Source organism: Hippichthys cyanospilos, chromosome 22 (assembly GCF_059441005.1).
Source record: "Hippichthys cyanospilos isolate Australia breed blue-spotted pipefish chromosome 22, RoL_Hcya_1.0, whole genome shotgun sequence".
NCBI lineage: Eukaryota > Metazoa > Chordata > Actinopteri > Syngnathiformes > Syngnathidae > Hippichthys > Hippichthys cyanospilos.
In genome coordinates, this window is record NC_142390.1 from 2,674,347 (window position 1) to 2,695,000 (window position 20,654).

At 46.5% G+C, this 20,654-nt stretch overlaps 1 protein-coding gene and 1 long non-coding RNA gene across 7 annotated transcripts in view; both read left to right on the forward strand.

Annotated features, from left to right (window-relative positions):
• LOC148405417 (plasma membrane calcium-transporting ATPase 1-like) overlaps positions 1-13,873 on the forward strand; it is a 51,753-nt gene extending 37,880 nt beyond the window's left edge. The window contains exons 6-23 of one of the 6 annotated variants that reach the window (XM_088406433.1): positions 140-307; positions 391-429; positions 2,023-2,178; positions 2,447-2,661; positions 2,789-3,031; positions 3,102-3,343; positions 3,591-3,828; positions 4,235-4,414; positions 4,488-4,575; positions 4,638-4,744; positions 4,818-5,009; positions 5,322-5,535; positions 5,605-5,816; positions 5,892-5,999; positions 6,349-6,537; positions 6,777-6,869; positions 8,461-8,584; positions 8,695-8,860. In XM_088406433.1, the coding sequence (XP_088262559.1) occupies positions 140-307; positions 391-429; positions 2,023-2,178; positions 2,447-2,661; positions 2,789-3,031; positions 3,102-3,343; positions 3,591-3,828; positions 4,235-4,414; positions 4,488-4,575; positions 4,638-4,744; positions 4,818-5,009; positions 5,322-5,535; positions 5,605-5,816; positions 5,892-5,999; positions 6,349-6,537; positions 6,777-6,869; positions 8,461-8,584; positions 8,695-8,843 (2,957 nt within the window). In that variant the 3' untranslated portion in view covers positions 8,844-8,860. Of the gene's footprint in view, positions 1-139; positions 308-390; positions 430-2,022; positions 2,179-2,446; positions 2,662-2,788; positions 3,032-3,101; positions 3,344-3,590; positions 3,829-4,234; positions 4,415-4,487; positions 4,576-4,637; positions 4,745-4,817; positions 5,010-5,321; positions 5,536-5,604; positions 5,817-5,891; positions 6,000-6,348; positions 6,538-6,776; positions 7,004-8,460; positions 8,861-11,337 lie in introns of those variants that run through there. The other 5 variants (XM_088406431.1, XM_088406437.1, XM_088406436.1 and 2 more) reach the window with 5 other exon arrangements.
• A 1,594-nt stretch (positions 13,874-15,467) lies between these two features.
• On the forward strand, positions 15,468-18,520 carry LOC148405418 (uncharacterized). Its single transcript, XR_015864106.1, has 7 exons — positions 15,468-16,112; positions 16,198-16,255; positions 16,333-16,454; positions 16,571-16,976; positions 17,089-17,276; positions 17,358-17,570; positions 17,766-18,520. It is a non-coding gene; the product is annotated as an uncharacterized LOC148405418 (long non-coding RNA).
• Positions 18,521-20,654: the final 2,134 nt, after the last annotated feature.

The following is a 20,654-nucleotide window of genomic DNA, read 5'->3' on the forward strand; positions in this document are numbered from 1 at the left end:
AAATTAAATCCCTTCCGGAGTGCACTTTGTATCCTGAATCGTTCTTATAGCGAATCACATTTCACGTGTAAATTGCCTCATTTGTTCCAAGCCGGGCTTTGGTCTGAAAATGTCGTTTGCGCGTAACCCGCTCCCACAGGCACCCACGTGATGGAGGGTTCGGGGAAAATGCTGGTCACGGCGGTGGGGGTCAACTCTCAAACTGGAATTATTTTCACGCTGCTCGGCGCCGCCGAGGACGATGAGGATGATGACGAAGACGAAAAGAAAAAGGAAAAAGAGGAGGAGAAGAAGAAACAGAGGAAAAGTGCGTCTCGCTTATTTTATTTTTTTTTCGGGCGGTGTTTTGCATGCCGATTCATCGAGGTCTCCCTTGTTTCTATTTTGCAGACAAAAAGCAGGATGGCTCCATCGAAAATCGGAAGAAAGGTGAGATGCTATTCAGACTGACGCGAGCGCACACGCAATCACAGTCCCGCCCGTTTTGTTGTGTTTTTTTTTTTCCGACCTTGAAAGCACCGTAAGCTGATTTCAACTGTATTAGGCAGACTTTATTAGCATTTCCAGATTCTCAAACAATATAATCTCTCTCTTAAAGCTGCTTTCCAAAAGTAACAAAAATTATTTCATTCATTGCCAGCAAGGTTAAAAGGAACCTTTGACGCCTTTAGCCGACGGTGGTCGTGAGTGAGTTATTAGTGTCCGTTATTAGTTTGATAACGTTTAGCTGTTTTAAAATGTATTTTTTCCTAAATGTCTTGTATTCTTGTTATTCCATTATACTTAAATGCTTTTTCCAATGACAGTATTTTTTCCACGTTTTTATATCAAAAAAAGTTTTACTACTAGGGATGAAAACCCCTCACCGCACAGTTTATAATTTTCTCAGAGAGCCTTGAATTTGTTCTCAGATTCCTCTCATTTAATACTCTGAAAATTCAAACCTTAATCAGAAAAATGATGAACCGCGTTATTGCGAGGGAACACCGCTTTCGAACGACGCCTTCCGAAGTTCAGCCCTCCGGAAAAGGTCGTGTTGTGTGTCGTACAATTCTGCGAAGCCGATACGGAATGCGGCAGAACAAGTCCGGAACGCGCGCCGCCTCCTGTTAAAGCCCACGTGAACTGCAACGGCGGGTAAAGTCTAGGCGGTCGCAATAAAGTGCGTCTGAGCGCCCATATTAAGGTAACCCCTGTTTTCCGCGTAATTGCCCCCGCCTCCGAACGATTTCGCGAGCCGTGCCGGCATCCATATTGTCCCGCCTCGTCTCCCCGTTTTTCCTCGCCTGGCATTGTGCTCCGGGCAGCAGGTGCTACCGAATCCAGTTACAGCGATTAGTGATGAGGAGATTAAAGCTACGCAACAATTCCGGGGCCGGAACATCTGCTTTCCCCCCCCCCTCCCGCCTCTCCCTGCGGCCCCCGCATCGCGACTCAAACAAAAAAAAAACAAAAAACATCCATTCCGGGTTGACCCGGCGTCCGGCAAGCACAATAATAAGGCCGCCTCGCCGTAACCCGTCCCGCGCCGCGTCGGTCCCCGCTTCCCAGATTCCCTCCGTCCGCCAGGAATCATCCGTAATCCTTTCGACTGAGATTACTCGGGCCGTGTAAGTCCGGAACCCGCCGCCTGCGGGAGCCCGCCCCGCTCGGCCCGCGCACGTTAGCGCAGCCTCGTCGCAGGAGGCATTTTATGAAGCCGTCCAAAGATGTCGCAATTGTCCTGGAGGTCTTTCGCGGCTGCAACGATTTTTCCGCGATTTTTCTCGCTTTTCTTTGCCATTTGTTTATTCTTACAAATACCTACTTTAGGAAAAATTCAAGGTAGCGAATGCCTCTTTGGAAAAATATTGTCTCGTTGCAAAGGAAAAATCAGGAAGCGAAAGGCGAAGACGTTGTCACAACTCGCATTTGTTACGGTTTTTGATGCATTTTTGTCTTTTATTAATATTACTGCCCCCCCCACGTAAAGTATCGTGAGGGAAACACTATTTAAATTTCATGGGAATGAAATGTTGGCAGCCAAAGCGCAGGACGGCGCCGCCATGGAAATGCAGCCTCTGAACAGCGACGAGGGAGCCGACGCAGAGGAGAAGAAGAAAGCCAACCTGCCAAAGAAAGAAAAATCGGTCCTCCAGGGCAAGCTGACCAAACTCGCCGTGCAGATCGGCAAAGCGGGTGAGAGGGTTTTTTTTTTCTTTTTTTCTTCGAATTACCATTATCACCTCATTATCACCCACTTTTGAAAGGGTCATCGTCAAATATAAATATGTATTTACTTTCGACCCCTCAAAAACGCTCAGTGGCATAGAGCGCATGCATGTGGACTCGCCAAGTGGATTGTGACTCACAGTTTATGCTTTAGAACGCCTCGTTGTATACAAGTGCGTGAAACGAGGACGATTTTTTTTTTTTTTCTTCTCGTTTTTCATCCGCTTCCTCTCAGGATTGGTGATGTCGGCCATCACCGTGATCATCCTGGTGGTGCTTTTTGTGGTCGACACCTTTTGGATCCAAGATCTCCCCTGGGTCAAGGCCTGCACACCCATCTACATTCAGTTCTTTGTTAAATTCTTCATTATCGGCGTCACCGTGCTGGTGGTGGCGGTCCCGGAAGGCCTCCCGCTCGCCGTCACGATCTCCCTGGCGTATTCCGTCAAGGTAAAGTCTCTTAACCTCGTTACCCGCTTGCAGCGGATTTGCTTTTAGCCAATTAAAAGTAGCAGGCCAGGCTAAGCGCTAAGTTAAGACGATACCCTGAAGCCAAGCCCGTCTTTCCCGTTGACAGAAAATGATGAAAGACAACAACCTGGTGCGTCACCTGGACGCCTGCGAGACAATGGGCAACGCCACGGCCATCTGCTCGGACAAGACGGGGACGCTCACCATGAACCGCATGACGGTGGTCCAGGCTTACGTGGCCGGGAAGCACTACAAGAAAGTGCCGGACCCGGAGAGCATCCCGGCCTCTATTTTGGATTTATTGGTTTTGGGGATAGCCGTCAACTGCGCCTACACGACCAAGATCATGGTAGTACTGCTTGGATTTGAATTTTATGGATGATATATGTAAATAATTCCTTTTCTTTGTTTCTCCGTAGCCTCCAGAGAAAGAAGGCGGCCTGCCTCGGCAAGTGGGGAACAAGACCGAATGTGCCTTGCTGGGATTTTCCACCGACCTCAAGCGCGACTACCAGAGCTTCCGCAACGAGATCCCCGAGGAGAAGCTGCACAAGGTGTACACGTTCAACTCTGTGCGCAAGTCCATGAGCACCGTGCTGAAGATGGCCGACGGCAGCTACCGCATGTTCAGCAAGGGCGCCTCAGAGATCCTCCTGAAAAAGTAGGTGCATATGAGTGCTTTTTAGTGCCGCCGATATCCAAAATATCTCAAAGCAGCTAAGGAGTTCAAGCGCATCCCACCCGAGCGCCGGGAAATTGAGCCGCTAACGACTCCATAAGCCTCTTAACCAAGCGGGCCTCTTTTTTACCCACAGGGGGCCGAGTGTGACGTCGTACGTTCGGGCGCTTTGTTTTGCTGTATTTTTCACTTTTTTTTTTTTTTTTTTTGCTCCGCCTCCTTCTCCCAGATGCTATAAAATCCTGACGGCAACAGGCGAGTCCAAGGTCTTCCGGCCGAGGGACCGCGACGACATGGTGAAAAAAGTGATCGAGCCCATGGCCTCCGAAGGTTTGAGGACCATCTGCCTGGCGTTCCGAGATTTCGCCGCCGCTGACGGCGAGCCCGACTGGGACAACGAGAACGACATCCTCACCGGGCTCACTTGCATCTGCGTGGTGGGCATCGAAGATCCGGTTCGACCCGAGGTAACTGTCGTAGAATTTTCGTAGAATTAAATGTAACCGAATTTATCAGTGCTTAGTTCTTATAGATTACTTTAATTGCTTGCTATTGGTTATAGGTATCAAATATCAGTTACTTTAGGTAATTAAGTAATAATTAAAAAAACTTAAATGATCAGTCACTTAAGTACGAAAGAAATTGACTACTATATGACATCAAGTCATTTATTATTTTAGTTTCCTGCCTACCAATCATCTTTTTGGATCATTGTAGAGATGTGTTCACAAAAATAAATCGTATAAGGTAATAAGTATAACCTGTATAAACAATGTAAAAAAAAAAAAAGTAGTCAACGGTTGTTGAAAGTGCAGAAGCATTTATTTTTTTTATTGTAATTATAATAATTTCTTTCTTTTTTTTACCTCCCAGGTTCCTGACGCCATCAGAAAGTGCCAGCGCGCCGGCATCACGGTGCGGATGGTGACGGGCGACAACATTAACACGGCGCGCGCCATCGCCAGCAAGTGCGGCATCCTGCAACCCGGCGACGACTTCATCTGCTTGGAGGGCAAAGAGTTCAACCGACGCATACGCAACGAAAAGGGAGAGGTGGGCGGGAAAGGCGTCACGCTTGCCGCAAAGCCCTTTCCGCCATCCCGATTGATTCTTTGGGTTTTTCTAGATCGAGCAAGAGCGCATCGACAAGATCTGGCCCAAGCTACGAGTGCTGGCTCGTTCTTCCCCCACCGACAAGCACACTTTAGTCAAAGGTAGTTTTTTTTTTGGGGGGGGGGTCCGATGTTTGTTTTGCTCACGCGTTTTTACTTTTTAGGTATAATCGACAGCACTGTGGCCGAGCAGAGGCAGGTGGTCGCCGTCACGGGGGACGGCACCAACGACGGCCCCGCCTTGAAGAAAGCCGACGTAGGATTTGCAATGGTGAGCCAGGAAATAAAAAATCTATCTATATATACGTACATACACCACGCCTACGGTCCTTTTCCTCTCGCAGGGTATCGCCGGCACCGACGTGGCCAAGGAAGCGTCCGACATCATCTTGACGGACGATAACTTCTCCAGCATCGTCAAGGCGGTCATGTGGGGACGCAACGTGTACGACAGCATTTCCAAGTTCCTGCAGTTTCAACTGACCGTCAACGTGGTGGCCGTCATCGTGGCCTTCACGGGTGCTTGCATCACACAGGTTAGTTTTAGCAAATACAAGAAACACACTATAGTAGTCTTTAAAAAAAAAGATTTTTTTGATTGATTTTAAAAAGGATAAAGTTTTAGGTATATTATCTTAGTGTATATATATCTTATTTACACCGTTTACAGCCCCAATTTCCGATATTTGCACTCATATACAAGCAGTCCATTCCAGCTTCTGCTCCTGCTTTTCTATCCAGCAGTGTCTGGATCCCGCATGCGTTTGGAATATTGCATTTTCTCATACCTATTGTTTTTTTTCATATATATATATATATATATATATATAAACACTGTTTCTTTCCAGGACTCTCCCCTGAAGGCGGTGCAGATGTTATGGGTCAACCTGATCATGGACACGTTCGCCTCGCTGGCGCTGGCCACGGAGCCGCCCACGGAGGCGCTGCTGCTCAGGAAGCCGTACGGCCGCAACAAGCCTCTCATCTCTCGCACCATGATGAAGAACATACTGGGCCAGGGCGTGTACCAGCTCGTCATCATCTTCACGTTGCTGTTCGCCGGTGAGCAATGTTCGGAAGTTGCCCGCCGGATGGTTCCTCGCCGGTACTGAGGCTCCGCCGACTCTGCAGGAGAGACCCTGTTCGACATCGACAGCGGCAGGAAGGCGCCCCTCCGAGCGCCGCCGTCGGAGCACTACACCATCGTCTTCAACACCTTCGTCCTGATGCAGCTTTTTAACGAGATCAACGCGCGCAAGATCCACGGCGAGCGCAACGTCTTCGACGGCATCTTCAACAACCTCATCTTCTGCAGCATCGTCTTCGGTACCTTCGTCATCCAGGTAGAGCCCGCCCGCCCGCCCGCTCGCCGTCCAAAGCGCTTTGACCTCTGACGGGCGTCCTTCTCGTCCTTCCAGATCATCATTGTGCAGTTCGGAGGGAAGCCGTTCAGCTGCGTGGCTCTCACCATCGACCAGTGGCTCTGGTGCACCTTCCTCGGCTTTGGCTCGCTGCTATGGGGGCAGGTGAGACTGGGATTTGTAGCTCAACACTGCCCCTCTGTGGTGGGATTGACGTAGCGCAGGAGGTTTTTTTTGTGCACATTGAATTAATGAATGGCACTCGGTTTCTGTGCACTAGTGCTGGATTATCGAGTACTTCTAGGATTGCGTAATATATTTGTACTCCAATAGAACAACTAGGGCTTGTGAACTCGTTCTACACGTCGACCTGCTGCACTAGTAGTATCCACGAGTGGAACTCTCATGGCATTGAAAGCATTCAAATACGTTCGCTGATACCTGCCGTAACCCTCTTAAAATCTTATGTACGTATGGGAAGCGGCTTTTGACCCCGCACCCTCCTCTCCCGCAGGTCATTTCGTCAATCCCCACCAGCCGCCTAAAGTTCCTGAAAACGGCCGGCCACGGGACCCAGAAGGAGGAGATCCCCGACGAGGAGCTGGAGGAGCTGGACGACATGGACGAGATCGACCACGCCGAGCGGGAGCTCCGTCGCGGCCAGATCCTCTGGTTCCGCGGCCTCAACCGCATCCAGACTCAGGTAATGAAGCGAACGCCGCGGGGGCGATCCCGCCCACCTGACGCCGCTCACCAAGGAATCAAAAGCCATAAAGCCTTTTAACTTGGTTTCTTCCTCCTCTCTTGTGACAATCCACTTTGCTTCCTTCTTAACTTGAGATGATGATTGCTCGATTTTCACTTTTCCCTCTCTCTCTCTCTTTTTTTAATTTTTCTTTGTCCTGTGGGCTTTCTGCTGTCACGCTGTGTGGTTCTTCGCAGATGGATGTAGTGAGTGCGTTCCAGAGCGGAACTTCCTTTCAGGGGGCTCTGAGGCGGCAGGCCTCCAACTCCAGCCAGCAGCAGCAGCACGATGTAACCAATGTTTCTAGCCCTACACATGTAGCCTTTACCTCCACCTCCTCTACTACTACTTCTCCTTCTACTACCACCACCACCAACAACAACAGCGCCAGCGTTGCCACCAACTCCGCTTCTGCCGCTGTGGGGTGTGAGTGCGTGTTCTCCTCCCGTGCATGAGACGTGTCCTCTTCTAACCTCCTCCTCGGCTCTCCCGTTCTACTTTCTCTCTCGGTCGAAACAAACACCAAAACAAGGCACCCGCATCTTTCATCAAGCTTGGATGCCACACGACGCTCTTCCTATCTATGTACCATGTGACCGGGTGGCTTCTGCCGTGGAGATGTTTTTATTTCTGTGTCAGGGATGGGACGAGGTCTCGCAGGATTAGAACGTCCCTGCGCCGCATGAGGTTATTCCCCTTTTGGATTTTTTTTCCGTTTTCATGAATTGACAGTGAAACAAGCAGCCAAACGCGGTAAGGCTTCACAACAGACGTGACCATACCAAATCACGTATGGGCACGAATGCTTGTATTACGACACGAAGGCTTTCATTTTTTAGATTTTTGTTGGAAGCGTGTCGCGGAAACGGCAGACAACACACAACCATGTCCTGAAATCGCATTTAACTGCCAATTCAGGCCGCAAACATGAAAAAAATTAACTTAATTACGCTAGCGTTTATTGTACGGTGCCCGCATCTAGCATAAATTAGCCGCTAGCTAGCAGCGCTCGAGTGCTCTTTATCGGCCGGCGAGATTAGTGGGATTACATTTTAAAGGCTGTTTAAGAGACACAAAATAGTGGCTTTGACATCCTGAAACGTTTGCTGTTGCTACTGATCACTTTTGCAAGGCGCCAGGCTGACTCAAACATGTGTTGTGCGGTTCTGACGTCACTTCGGATTGGCAAGAACGTATGGGGAGGAAGTTTTTTATACACCTACGGTGCTCATTTTACCTCTGAAAACTGGTTCAAACTGCATCGACAAGACGTGAGCCAAAATCAAGCAACGTGGAAAAAGAACAGAATCGGGGCGATTTTATTTTGAAGTCTTTCCCGGAAACGGGTGGAGACAACCGTCTAATTGTCATCCGCTTGATCATTACCTCACAATTCGACTTACCTGTATTTTTGTAAACAAAGAATCGGCTGGGGACATCCTAACTTTTTCCTCTCCGTTTTAATAATATAGCTGTTTGTGAATAAGGACGGATTCGGACGTCGGTTCAGTCTGCTTGCTTCTTTATTGAAAGCATTGTAATTATTGTAAATAAGACTACGGCGGATATAAGAATGCACATCTGTGCATCAAAACTCGGCTTACTTGAATGGTGTTGAATAAAAAAAAAAAAATCAATTTAAGTTACCGTTTATAAGACACTCATACTGTTAGCCTTCATTTATCGGGAAGAAAAAGTACGCCTTATATTCGGGGGGTTACGGAATTCGTTTTTCAGCAAGCGAAGTAGAAAAACATCCAGCGAATTCCAACCCCTGCCCCCATTGGTCGACGTCGCGCCGGGACCCAATCTTGTAGGAGTGCCCGCGAGCTGATTATCCGGCAGGCCTTGTCTACAGTTAAGTTGTTGTTGTACCTCAAGGAGCAGCCTCCGAGCGAAGCTCAAACGCAAGTGAGAACGCGCAGCCAAAGGAGTACAGTGAGGACGAAAGCAGTCTCCGAGTGGACCTCGCGCGCGAGTGAGAACGCGCGGCGGAAGGAGTTGGGTGAGGACGAAAGACAGTCAGACAGCTAGGAAGATGTTACAAAGAATTCTGTTGTCATCCATTGGAAATTGGAGTGTAAACTCTGCTTCCCTCTTATCATGTTTGGTCAGCTATGGGCTCCACTCTAGGTCGACGTCCGAGGGCCGTTACTCCCACGCCAAGCCCGGCCCCCCGTGTTTCCCGCTTACGGCCAAGGACGAAAACGCAAACGCTTAACAGTGCAGTTACTCTTACTCTGTGTATAAGGTTTCATTATTAAAGATTGAAGGAAAGATGTGCACTGCAGTAATCTTTGTCTCAGATAACCAAAGTGTAAACACTTTTCACATTTGAAAAATTTGGAGGCCCGCATACGCACGCATGAAATTTCCTGAGGTCAGGGGCGTCATACTTCAAACGTTTCACTTTTTGCGGGGGGTTCGGTCCCCATTAACCCCGAAAAGCAAGGTGTGTTTACACAGAAAGATAGGAAAGTTTTGTTGTTTTTAACTTTTTTTTGAACACAGCCTGAACCTGCCATGTTTAGCAGCACCGACATCATTTCAGCAATACTTCGACGAGCTCTGTTGGTTAGAATACGGCACCAACGCAACAGCGGCGTGCCTGATTGTGTTTATTAGTGGAGCGTGCCCCGCGTGGCGAGTAAAATAGTTTAAACCCAAAATCAGTTTGTCGATAGTCTCCTGTCTGTATTTGTGTAATGGGAGGTTGCCCCCTTAAAAAAAAACAATGCCAGATTGTACTTCGAATCACCTTTGGCGGTAAAATATTGGCTTTTTCGAATTAGGAAATAATCGCAGCCGCATCTTTACTATTTACATTTGCGTACCGTTGTTGCATCGTGCCCCGGTAAAAAATTTGAAAACTGGACAATCTGTCGGGCGTTGTTTTATACGACAGATTTCGCCCAAATCTCGTCCCGGCGGGATTTGTGTCTCGTCCCATCCCTATTCAGTCATCACCTTGTCTTCTGTTGGGCTTCTGCTTGGAATGTTGTTTTATTTTTGTGACAAATAACAAGGGAAATGTGTAACTGTGTGCATTTTCTCAACGTGGTCTTCCCGATTGAGCAGGTGGCCTCTGTCCGTCCCTTGTTGCAGCGCTCTTGTCCCTCGCCGGCTAAACGTTTTTGAGTATACGCCCATGGACACGCCCTTTAACGAAGGCCCTCAAAAGCAACCGCAAGGCATCCCGTCGACTGTCGGACTCCCTCCCCCCCCCACAGGTGGAAGAGCTTAACTTTTCATTCCAGGTCCTTCCAAAAGGTGCGAGGCGGTCGTCCCTCGCTCGCCCGATCGGCGCATGTGTGTCAGCAATGGTGTGTCGGTCGGTCGGTCGGTCGGTCGGCATCCTTTGGATTCTGTCAAATGTGTCATGGGCTATACTCAAAGGTTTAACGCCGGTCGAGCACAAAGGTAGCACACGCTCTGCATGGGGTCGCTCTCGGCTCTCGTGTGACTTTTTTTTTTTCTGTCTAACGACGTGTCCAACCCGCTTGTGGACGTGCTTGGCTGCAGCAGCTTTTTTGGTTTGTTTGGACGCAGCAAAGAAAAAACTAAACGCATAACTACTGACCATGTGACTTCCAGTCCAGTGGTTCTCAAAATGCTTTCTATGATGTCATCATTTTTTAGCGCATTCCGTTTTTTGGGAACTCACGATTGATAACGCACATCCGCATAGAAGGTTTTGTCACGTGATGTTCCAAAGCATTTGCTCTTAATTTGAAAAGAAAACTGCACTTTTTCACCTAGGGGAATTTGAGAACCACTGTTCAAGTCTCTGTCTTTGGTCTTTTCCTTTCTAGCTTCTGTCTTGCATCTCGTCTCTCCTGTCTTCTCAGTTTTAGTCTGTCCTCACTCTTCCGTCTTTCTAGTCTTTTTTCCGATCTCAGCCCCTTATATCCTTTTTTTTTTTCTCTTCTCATGGCGTCTTTCCTCTCACCTTACTCTTGCTCCGTCCTATCTATTCTGTCGTCTCCTCTGTCCCCCGTCTTCAATTCAGTCTCCTCATTCTTATGTGCGGCGCCAGTCAAAAGTTTGGAAACATCTCAAGAATGTTATTTGTTTGAAACATTTTTGGTTCGGACTGAGACCTGGAAGAGCACTATTGGTCAGATACCGATACCAAGTACCGATACCACTCAAAAAGTTGATTAAGCTTCCCCCCCAAATGTAACAGATCATTTTAAAGAAATGCATGGAATTACAATAATACATTTAATGGCATTTTTTAATTCCCAATCTTGCTTTTGAAGTGTTTTTGCCTATCTTCAATTATACCTGCAATCTTTTGACTAGCACTGTAAGTCCTCTTTCACCTGTTTTCTTCTCCCCTGTCCCATCTCTTTATTGTGTCCTCAATTCTTCTCGTCTTTCTTTTGTCTCTCCTCTCTCAGCATGTCCACCTAGGACTCCATTTTTTTCTTCCTTTATTTATTCTTCCGGATGAATTTTTGCACTTTGACGAATAATGAGAAGCGGGCCTTTCCAGAGCGTTCGGCCGCACTCAACACACTGGTTTGGGTTTGCCGCACTTTGCGCACCGACTCCCGCGCGCCCCAGCAACGTCAACGCCTGTTTTTGTTTGTTTTTTTTTGAGCCGGGCAAGCAGCCATTTGAAATTGTCACGTTGCTGGAGGGCGGTAGAGGTGTCACAACGCCCTGCACGCGGAGGCCACTAAAAACCCCTTAACAAAGCGGCGCCCGGACTTTTGGCGGTTGTGGTGTAACGTGGCGTTTTCTCCCTGGCAGATCCGCGTGGTGAATGCATTCCGCAGCTCCATCTCCCTCTATGAGGGCTTGGAGAAACCCGAGTCGCGGACGTCCATCCACAACTTTATGACCCACCCGGAATTTCGGATAGAGGACTCGGAGCCGCACATCCCCCTCATCGACGACACGGACGCCGAGGACGACGCGCCCACCAAGCGCAACTCGGCCAGCCCCCGCAACGCCTCGCCCGCCCCGCCCCCGGCCGGCCCCGCCTCCCCGAACCAAAACAATAACGCTGTGGAGAGCGCCAACCACCTCCAAGCGGGGGACACCAAAGTGGGCAACGCGCCCGGAAGCCCCCTGCACAGTCTGGAGACCTCCCTTTGATCGCAAAGCTCGCCCACCTCCCCGAAAGGCACCTTACCACTTTTCTACACCGAGGGGGGGGGCGGGGTCAAACCGGGCGGGGCCGGACGCACATCGGAAGGAATGTAACGGCTTGAGCTTCTTCTTCACTTCTTCTTAAACCACGCCGGGACTGCCCCCCCCCATCCCCGAATTTTGTTTTGTTTTGTTTTTTTTCTTCCGGCTGGGCAAAAGCGTGAGTATCAACTCTTGATTGAAAGTGACCTGATTTTTTTCTTATTCTATCCTTCTTATTATTATTTGCCACGACGAGGAAGAGGAGGAAGTCCTCGTGGCTTGGAGACATTTCCGCTTTCTCTTTAATCTCGACGGTGTTGTATATTTAGCTCTTTGGCTCACATGAAAAACTCATTTCTGCTCCATTTGGCTGTTAATATTTTGACTTATTTATGGAGGGGAAAAAAAAGCAGGTCTGTTTACAAAATTTGTAGATACTTTTTTTTTTGTTTGTAGGCAAAAGAGCTTCCTGATGTATGATACAGAAACCTGGGGACAGAATTAAAAAAAGAGAAAAATATTTCAGATACTGCTGTATTTTCAGGAGAAAAAAACGGTGTTTCTATTGAAACTTAAGTATTTTTGCCTGCAAGTTTTATTTGTTATATATTTGTAGATAAATATAGAATCTTCTAGCCAAACCAATAAACACTAAGTCTTGTATAGAGAGGAGGTCGGCCTGGCCCGGCCCCATAATGACGTGTTTTGGAACATTGTTAAAAATATTTACTCGCTAGTTTCCACGTACACAAAATCTTCCGGGGAAAAAAAAAAGAAATTCATCTTGCGTTCAAAGATTTCCACATGTTGAAAGCTACTCACCGCACACAGACACAAAAAAGGGAGTACACAGGGCTCGTATTTAGCAAGCGCGGCCTCTTGCGAAACTTATCGAGAACAATGTGACACTTTTATTTGCACAAAAGGAACAACACAATCGAGACTAAGCTCCGTTTATGATTGACGCGTCCGCGCGTTAAAATGACGGAAAACATGGCTGACGAACTACTGTTTATGGAAGTTTGTCCGTACAAACGCCTTTATGATTCGTCTGAAAAGCACTACTGTGACCTAGATACCGTAAACAACTCCTGGCGAGCAAGCGTGCTGGCTTGGAAGAATTTAGAGCGGTTGAACCAACTAGGATTTTTTTCCTGTATTATTTTAACGCTGTAGTCACTATTTACTGCCACCTAGAGTATGGGAGAATATAGGCTGACTGCGGTGGCAAGCCGCAACGAGTATAAAGTGCTGCAAAACGCCGGCGAGATTTTTCGCATCTCATTTCCGCGCGGAGCATTCACGCGTCAAGCATAAACGAAGCTTTAAATTTGCCCGTGAATGTGCCTTGGCTCCACAGTCGACATTCAAGCTTGCTAAATATAGACCCCCCCCCCCCCCCCCCCAACATTATTATTATTTTTTACATCTTTAGTGTTTCTCAGCCCTTCCTCACAGATGCAACATCTAAAAATGTTTTGCTTCCCTTGATACACACTTTTTGACACCTGATGTACTGGAAACACTTTTTTTTTTTCGTAGATGAAAGACAAGGCATACACTGGTATCTGCACAGGGTACTTTATTTCCTAGCAAGAGTTTTGATACAGAAACAACAAATGTACCTTTGTATTTTTATGACGATAAAGTGATTTATTGAGTTTGCGGGAGGTTGCGGAGGATTTGATGCTGCGAGGAGGCCACTCAAATGTGTGTGTTGTTCTGGAACATTCATCTCAGGGTGCAAATAGGTTTGAGGGAGAGAGAAAACAGGTTTTGTTTTTTTTAATCTGTTTTGTTCGGTGGCTACATGTGGAATAAATAAACATTGAGAGGGAGCTGGCCTGTTACCTTTTGGTTTTACAGCTATGGCAAAACCTTTAGAAACATACAAAAAGTGGAATTCATACCAGGAGTTTGTTCTGTCGCTTCTTCCTGTAAAAACATGGGAATGAATGTTTTTTTTTTTTTTTTTTTTTTTTTTTATCTGTTGTATGGATTATTATCTTTCATCTTTTAACATTTGGAAATAAAATAACTTCATGTCTGTTTATCTTGAGCATTTTAAATGGATATCGTGATTGGATTTACATTTGAAACTTGTTGAGTAATGTGTATGGTTTTTAAAAATAAATAATGTATTTAGCCTACATGCGGCGGCATTGATCATTTTGCTGTGCGGACTTTCTGAAACGAAATTTACCAAAACGGCAATTTCGGCACGTAAATATTTCGAGCGGTTGGTTTACTTCACACGGTTGCGTTGATTGAATTTCGAACAATTGTGGGCAGAACACAAGGCCCTTCAAGCCACCAACATACTTTTGATCTGAAAATACTCCCTTAAAAAACATGTGAAGCTCAAATAAACAGAAAAATACATAGTGATAGAGTAATAACAATTTTTGGCCACAAGGCAGCGACAGACGCCTGCAGAAGCGGAGGTGTGACGTTGTGCGAAGGCTTGCCCAAAAAAATAAATAAACAAGCATCGGCGGTTAGAAAGATTATTGGCCACAAGGCAGCGCTAGACGCCACCGGAAGCGGAAGTTGGCTTTGGCGCGAAATAAGTACCCAAACCAGGAAGTGAGCTAATTTGAATTGCTGGCTTGCTGGTGAAATGGCGTTCCGCAGGTGTTCTAATTACGTTCCTCACGTTGGTTTTCTCAGTCAAGCACGCACGCACGGTTGGTTGGAAAATGTTTGTAATTTTTCAAATGTTTTCTCCTCTAATAACTTTCTGTTTTGTGGCTTGTTGCAGGTTTTCGACACAGCATCGAAGGAAGGTTTGTGCAATCGGATACATAGGACACATCAGGGAATGAATGAATGTTTCGGTTGTTGCATTGATTTCCGTATTGCTTTATGTTGCTTTTGAGGCAGATTCGTCTAAAATCCGAGTTTTTCACGCTCTAATGTGCAAGGAAGTATCAAACAAGCAAGTAGACGGCTGTGGTCACATGCGGAAAAAATGGCGGCGGGTCGCATGGTAAGCAGCACGCAAATGTTTGTTAATGTTTTTTCCTTCTGGTTTGTCGTTTCCTGCAAGAAATGTTTGTTTGTTTGCAGGATTTTCACAGCCGTCTTGGAAGGTTTGAGCACAACACGGCACAAGTCTTCCACGTTGTCGTAATTTGGATCACGTTTGTATCCGTTTTTATTCAACCGTGTCGAAAATGCAGTATTCGATCTTTGTTTAGCTTTCAAATGGCTTTATGCTTGGGAATTGAACGGTTACGGATTTTATTTGGTTCTATTGAACATTGTGTTGTGTGCCTGTTTTTTGAAAGGTTTTCACATGCAACTTTGTTGAATATTGTACTTGAGTGTTTTTGCTTGTTTGCTATGGGGGAACTTTACATTCTTTGCACACAAATAAATGAGGTTTTTGTACGGTCATCGAGTGGCGTTAGGGTTCAAAGCGCGGTCCACCTAGCCAGGTGTACCGGATTGCTCGTCCATTTGCAGTCCACAGGTGCGGCAAGATGGCGACCGACCTTTACTCAGTTAAGTGTGCACATTTCTCTTTGCCCTTCTTGTTCTTTCTTGCAAGTGTATTGATGACGTTTTGCTTGTTGCAGGATTTTTGCACGGCCACGTTGGAAGGTTTGAGCACTTCACAATTTCTAAAATGTCATGCATGTTATTTTTCCCTTGTTTTTTTTTTTTTTTTTTAAATGGTGGCCACCATTTTTTTTTTTTTTTTTTTTTTTTTTTTTTTTTTTTTTTTTTTTTAATCTTTGCTGACCAAACAGTCTTGAAGGCTTTCAAATGGGAATTGAACTGTGTGGGCTTTTTGATGAAGTATTTGATTTTGTTGAATATTGCAATGCATTTTATTTTAGGTTGAGTGTTTTATTCTGGGTTTTTTCATGTGCGTATCTGGTCTTAAAGATGGTCAAAATGGAGGTATTTCCATGACTGTCCATCCCATTACCATATAATTCAATTACCAAACTTCATGATTTTGACTAACCCCTGTATTGCCTCATTTGCATCAAACCTCTGCTCCGTTTTCGGTCAAAATAGTTTCTTGCCACTGTCGTTCGGTGACAGACTCACAGCGCCTAAAATTAGGCATTTTCTCCTGTCGGACGTCGCCAATAATTTCTTCGCAGCAGGATCAATTTGTGCTACGCCGCCATTTTTGCAATGTAAAATGGACTTTTCAATTTGAGGTAAGTTGTCTAAAATAACATGTCCAATCTTGCATACTTGATCATTTATATTTGAATATTTTCGAGGATATTTCACTTATTTTATGCTAATTGTTTTTCTTTTTTTTCCTGTAGAAATAAATGCCTTCCACATAATATCAGCAAGAACTTTGAATGTGGGCAACGTCTGTGGACCATTGAAGGCTGCAGACTCTGTGATGATTTAAATAGCTTGTATGTGACATTTGTGCTTTTTCTAAGCAATTTTGTTGCTTCTCCCAAATAAAGAAAGCTCATTTGAATGTATCATTTGCCCTAGCTCCCCAGAAGCCTTCATGTCATACGCACAACCATCAATGGTGCTGCATGCCGCTGAGGTAATCAAACACCTCATATGATATGCATGGGATGGCTATATATATATTTATATGTATTCATATATTGTTTTGTCTAGATGGAGTGAGTTGTAGGAAGGAGCCAATTGGGACAAGACACCTCAGCTAACCTTCACAATGCTATAAGAATTGGTAGCTAGGAAATGCATTCGTCAATGGATGTCCTCACAAGTATATCAGTGTATGTTTACTCTGTCACTAACTCACTGGGTGCGCGTTAATTAAACGGCGGCTGTTTGTGCTATCTGCTCCGTTTGAGTTGCTTTTGGTGTCGACTCAAAGTTTTGTGCGTTTCAGCGGAGAGAGACGAGAGGACGGGCGAGACTCGGCACCAAAGTCGGCGCTCCAATCAAGCGAGGCTTCGTCCACCCGCTTGCGGCGCCACGTGAGCCCACGCGCTTTGTTTCGGGACGATTGTGCGTTGACAGGGTTGTGCAGGTGACAGGGAGGAGACTCGTCTTGTTTTCTTGTAACCCGTTGCAAAATTCTGTCCTCTGTAGCCTGCCGGTCCTGCAAGGGGGCCGGCCGCTCCGTCTTTGCTCTCTTAAGGTCTCTTCTGCAGAATTCTTGGAGTGGTGCTGTCAACCTTACGGTGGCTGACAGAAATGCGCTTGATTTTCGTAGCAGGGAGTGTGTACTTCTTTAGGTTAGGAGGAGCCAGATGAAAAGAGAAGCTGGAGGCCACAAAACACGCGGCAATTCAGTAAGTTGCGCTTTAAAACGAAAGTTATTGAAGTTATTGCGCTTTTCATTTCTGAACGTAACTCTTTCTGTTTAAATTCAAATCTCTTTTTGTTGCATTTTGTCTTTGGAAGGGACAACGGAAGCAGCTGGTCCATAAGTGAAGACCGAAGCGGCCCATAAACGGAGTATCAGCCGTCTGAGGTCTGTCTGCAAATCGGGCTGCTGTTTGAGCTTTGTTTTGTCTCACTCTTTCCCAAGGTGAAGGACTCGACGTTGACGTCTCTGTCCGTCGGCCCCGAGTCCACTTGAGAAACCAAAGGTCTTCAGCCGTCAGTCGCGTCGCCACGTTCTTTCACCGTTCATTTATCGGTTTTGTTTCTTCTCCCCCTGTGCGTCACAGTAGTGGGAGGAGCCAGGAGATGACCGTACGAGTGAGACGGGGGCCCTCCAACAATATGCGGAGCTGGGACAGGATAAGAGGCCTAACTGTGTCCTAAGTACAAACGTGTTTTCAAATCAGCGCCGCTGCCAAAAGTCAATGTGTGCCTTGTGCTTGCAGGCTGCGAGAGGAGCTGCGCTGAAAAAAGACTCCTAATGTTTCCTATCTTGAAATGTAAGCGTACATATTTATTGTTTTGAGGAATAAAGTATGAAATTTACATATAGTTTCAAAGAATAAATCACACTTTAATTAGTCTGAGCTCAGCCAAAACTTAGCTTTTCAGACCCCAATTTTAATGTTTTTTTGATGGAGCGATAAAACCAAATCAATTTATAAGCGACACAGGCACGTTTGTTTGTTTTTCAGGTCGCATGGAGGCCGGCGAAGGAGCGTTTCCGCAACTGAAGAATCAAGCGGCACACGGCTAAGTATCATCCGTCCGAGGAGCACCTGCAGTTGGCGAACGCAAGAGGGCGGTAGTGAGCTTTGTGCGGTACCTTGGAGTGAAGGGAACTTGTTGCTTGTCATGTTGTCGGATAGGTGATGGCGGTTGTGTTGGTAGTTGCGGCTTGGACGCGCGTCCGTTTTTTTTGGCTGGCCAGCGAGTTGTTTTAGATGGTGTCGGGATTTGGAGCTGCTTTTGGTTGTTGGAAGTGTGGGAAGGAGATGGTTGGCGATCGGCACAAAAGGCCTTTGTGTCTGGTTTGGACTTGGGGAAGCACTGGATTGGTTAAGAGTTACCGAGGGGAATTGGACCACGCGCTTGCGTATTAACGCAAATCAACTGCCTGTTATTTCTAATATTTCTTCGGTTTTATTTTTGTTTTTTTGGCAGTTAATGGGGGACCAAAGTGGGAGTGGAGCTTCTTGTGCCTGTGGACGACAGCTGTGCGTTTCCTCAGCCTGCCTCTTCATCATCGCCGTCAGCCCGGGCCGCCTCTTCGTCAGCATCAGCACCACCAGTCCGCCAACGCGTCGCGGTCAACCAACAAAAGCAAAAGTCTTCCTTTTGCATGTTATGTTTTTATGCCTTTGGGTTCTATGATTAGCAAAGTTAGCATACATACGGTCTGTCAAAATGTCAACATTTATCCAAAGAAATAAAACTTGGTGAGCGACAACCAGCCAAAAAACAAGTGCCTTTTTTTTTTCTAATCTTAAAATGTGAAATACAGGACGCAACTATAAGATTTTGAAAGTTTTCACCAAATGGTTCTTTCTCAGGTCATCCTTTTGGCTCATCTTCAGCTTGAATATCAAGTGTCTAGCATGCATAATTCTGTCGCTTGCAGAGTTTAATGTTTGTTCGTGCATAGCCACACCTTTCCGATACGAACTCATCTCGAGCCACTTGAAAACTTGCGTTAGGAAGGGAACTAGCTAGATTCCTTGCCGCTTTATACATATATATTTTTATGTAACGTGACATTTGGTTGTATGGTGATAGAACTTTGAAATATTTTATTTTAAACGTATAATTGAATTCAATGTACACAGATACGTGGGCGTGCATGCAAATAATTCAACTAGGCGCTTATAATGCCCCCCCCCCCCCCCAATTAAAGAGACGCTGCAAGATTTAAGGCGTTTTTCATTAAGAATGCAATTAAATAATTGGACGTTTAAAAAACTTAGCAAGAATGTGTTTATAACGACAGAAAGTGTGTTTTAAACAAACGTTCGTCCAGTTATGAAATGATATGAAATGATAGTCTGCCATGTTTGTTAAAGCTACCACAATGGTACTTGCAGCACTTCCTGCTGTCCATAATGAGATTTGTTTTGTTCTTAAATAAACGTTTCGGATGAGTAGACATGCAAAACGCTGAAGCTGGAATTTTAAATCTTGATGGTAAAGTGTGATAAAGTGTATTGTGCACGCGTGTTAACTTTTGTAATGGCTGGAGTCGAACTCCTGCATAAAGGTGCGCGCATGCACGGACTTAACCTCTCGGCCAGGCCAGCTGGCAGGAGCGCTACACAGCTTCCAAAACAAAGAAGTCCTTCCAGCATGTGACCCCGCTCTCCTTGATGAATCCGTCATCGAACAGTTTTAAACAAACGCGGCTGCGCCCCGGCTCAAATTTGCTCACCCTGAATGCTGTAGTGTGATGCAAATGAACAGTTCATCATTACCATAATTCGATTATTATTTGTAGCTTTATCAGCCGTTACATCATGGATAACAGCAGAAAATTAACTCAAAACGTATTGTTTCTGTTAAAGTGATTTTAATAGTGTTAGGAGGGGGGAATACTTCACATTACTACATTGCATATAGGTTGATATCATTGCATGTTTACAAGGGTTATTAGCGCATGACAGATATGATACATTCAACGGTTCGGGTTAGTTGCATACAATCAAGGTTAGTACATTTCATGATGGGACTCGAACCCTAGACCTCAGTCGCTCGAGTCTGCGGAGAAATCCCCTCGTCCGGCAAGGAGCTAGTAGCCTCACCGCCGTCCCATCGTCTTGTTCTTTAAAACCCATGAGAGGAGAGGAAGGGGGCCCTGGAGGGGGCCCCTGAGAAAAGGAGGAGGATGGGGGGGAGGAGTTTGACACAGGAAGGCAAAATGGGAGGTAGGCATTGCAAGTGCCAGGTAAACCTCTTTTGAAAAGCAAGGTAAACCTTTTGCAATTGCACATGCCCCCCTATCTGCCTCCCTCTGTCGAACGACTCCCCCCCCATCCTCCACCTTTTCTCAGGGGCCCCCTCCAGGGCCCCCTTCCTCTCCGGGGGCCCACTCCAGGGCCCCCTTGCTCTCCGGGGGCCAACTCCGGGGCCCCCATCCTCCTCCTCCTCCTCTCCTTCCATACCTCCTTGAATCTTAGGAGGTTGTAGTGGGTTTTGATCCTGCCCATTACCACCGGCCCCCCTTGAATCTTAGGAGGTCGTAGTGGGTTTTGATCCTGCCCACTACCACCGGCCCCCCTTGAATCTTAGGAGGTCGTAATGGGTTTTGATCCTGCCCACTACCACCAGCCCCCCTTGAATCTTAGGAGGTCGTAATGGGTTTTGATCCTGCCCACTACCACCGGCCCCCCTTGAATCTTAGGAGGTTGTAGCGGGTTTCGATCCTGAGCCTTCACGCCTCTGCCCACTACCACCGACCCCCTTGAATCTTAGGAGGTCGTAAGCGGGTTTCGATCCTGAGCCTTCACGCCTCTGCCCACTACCACCGACCCCCTTGAATCTTAGGAGGTCGTAAGCGGGTTTCGATCCTGAGCCTTCACGCCTCTGCCCACTAC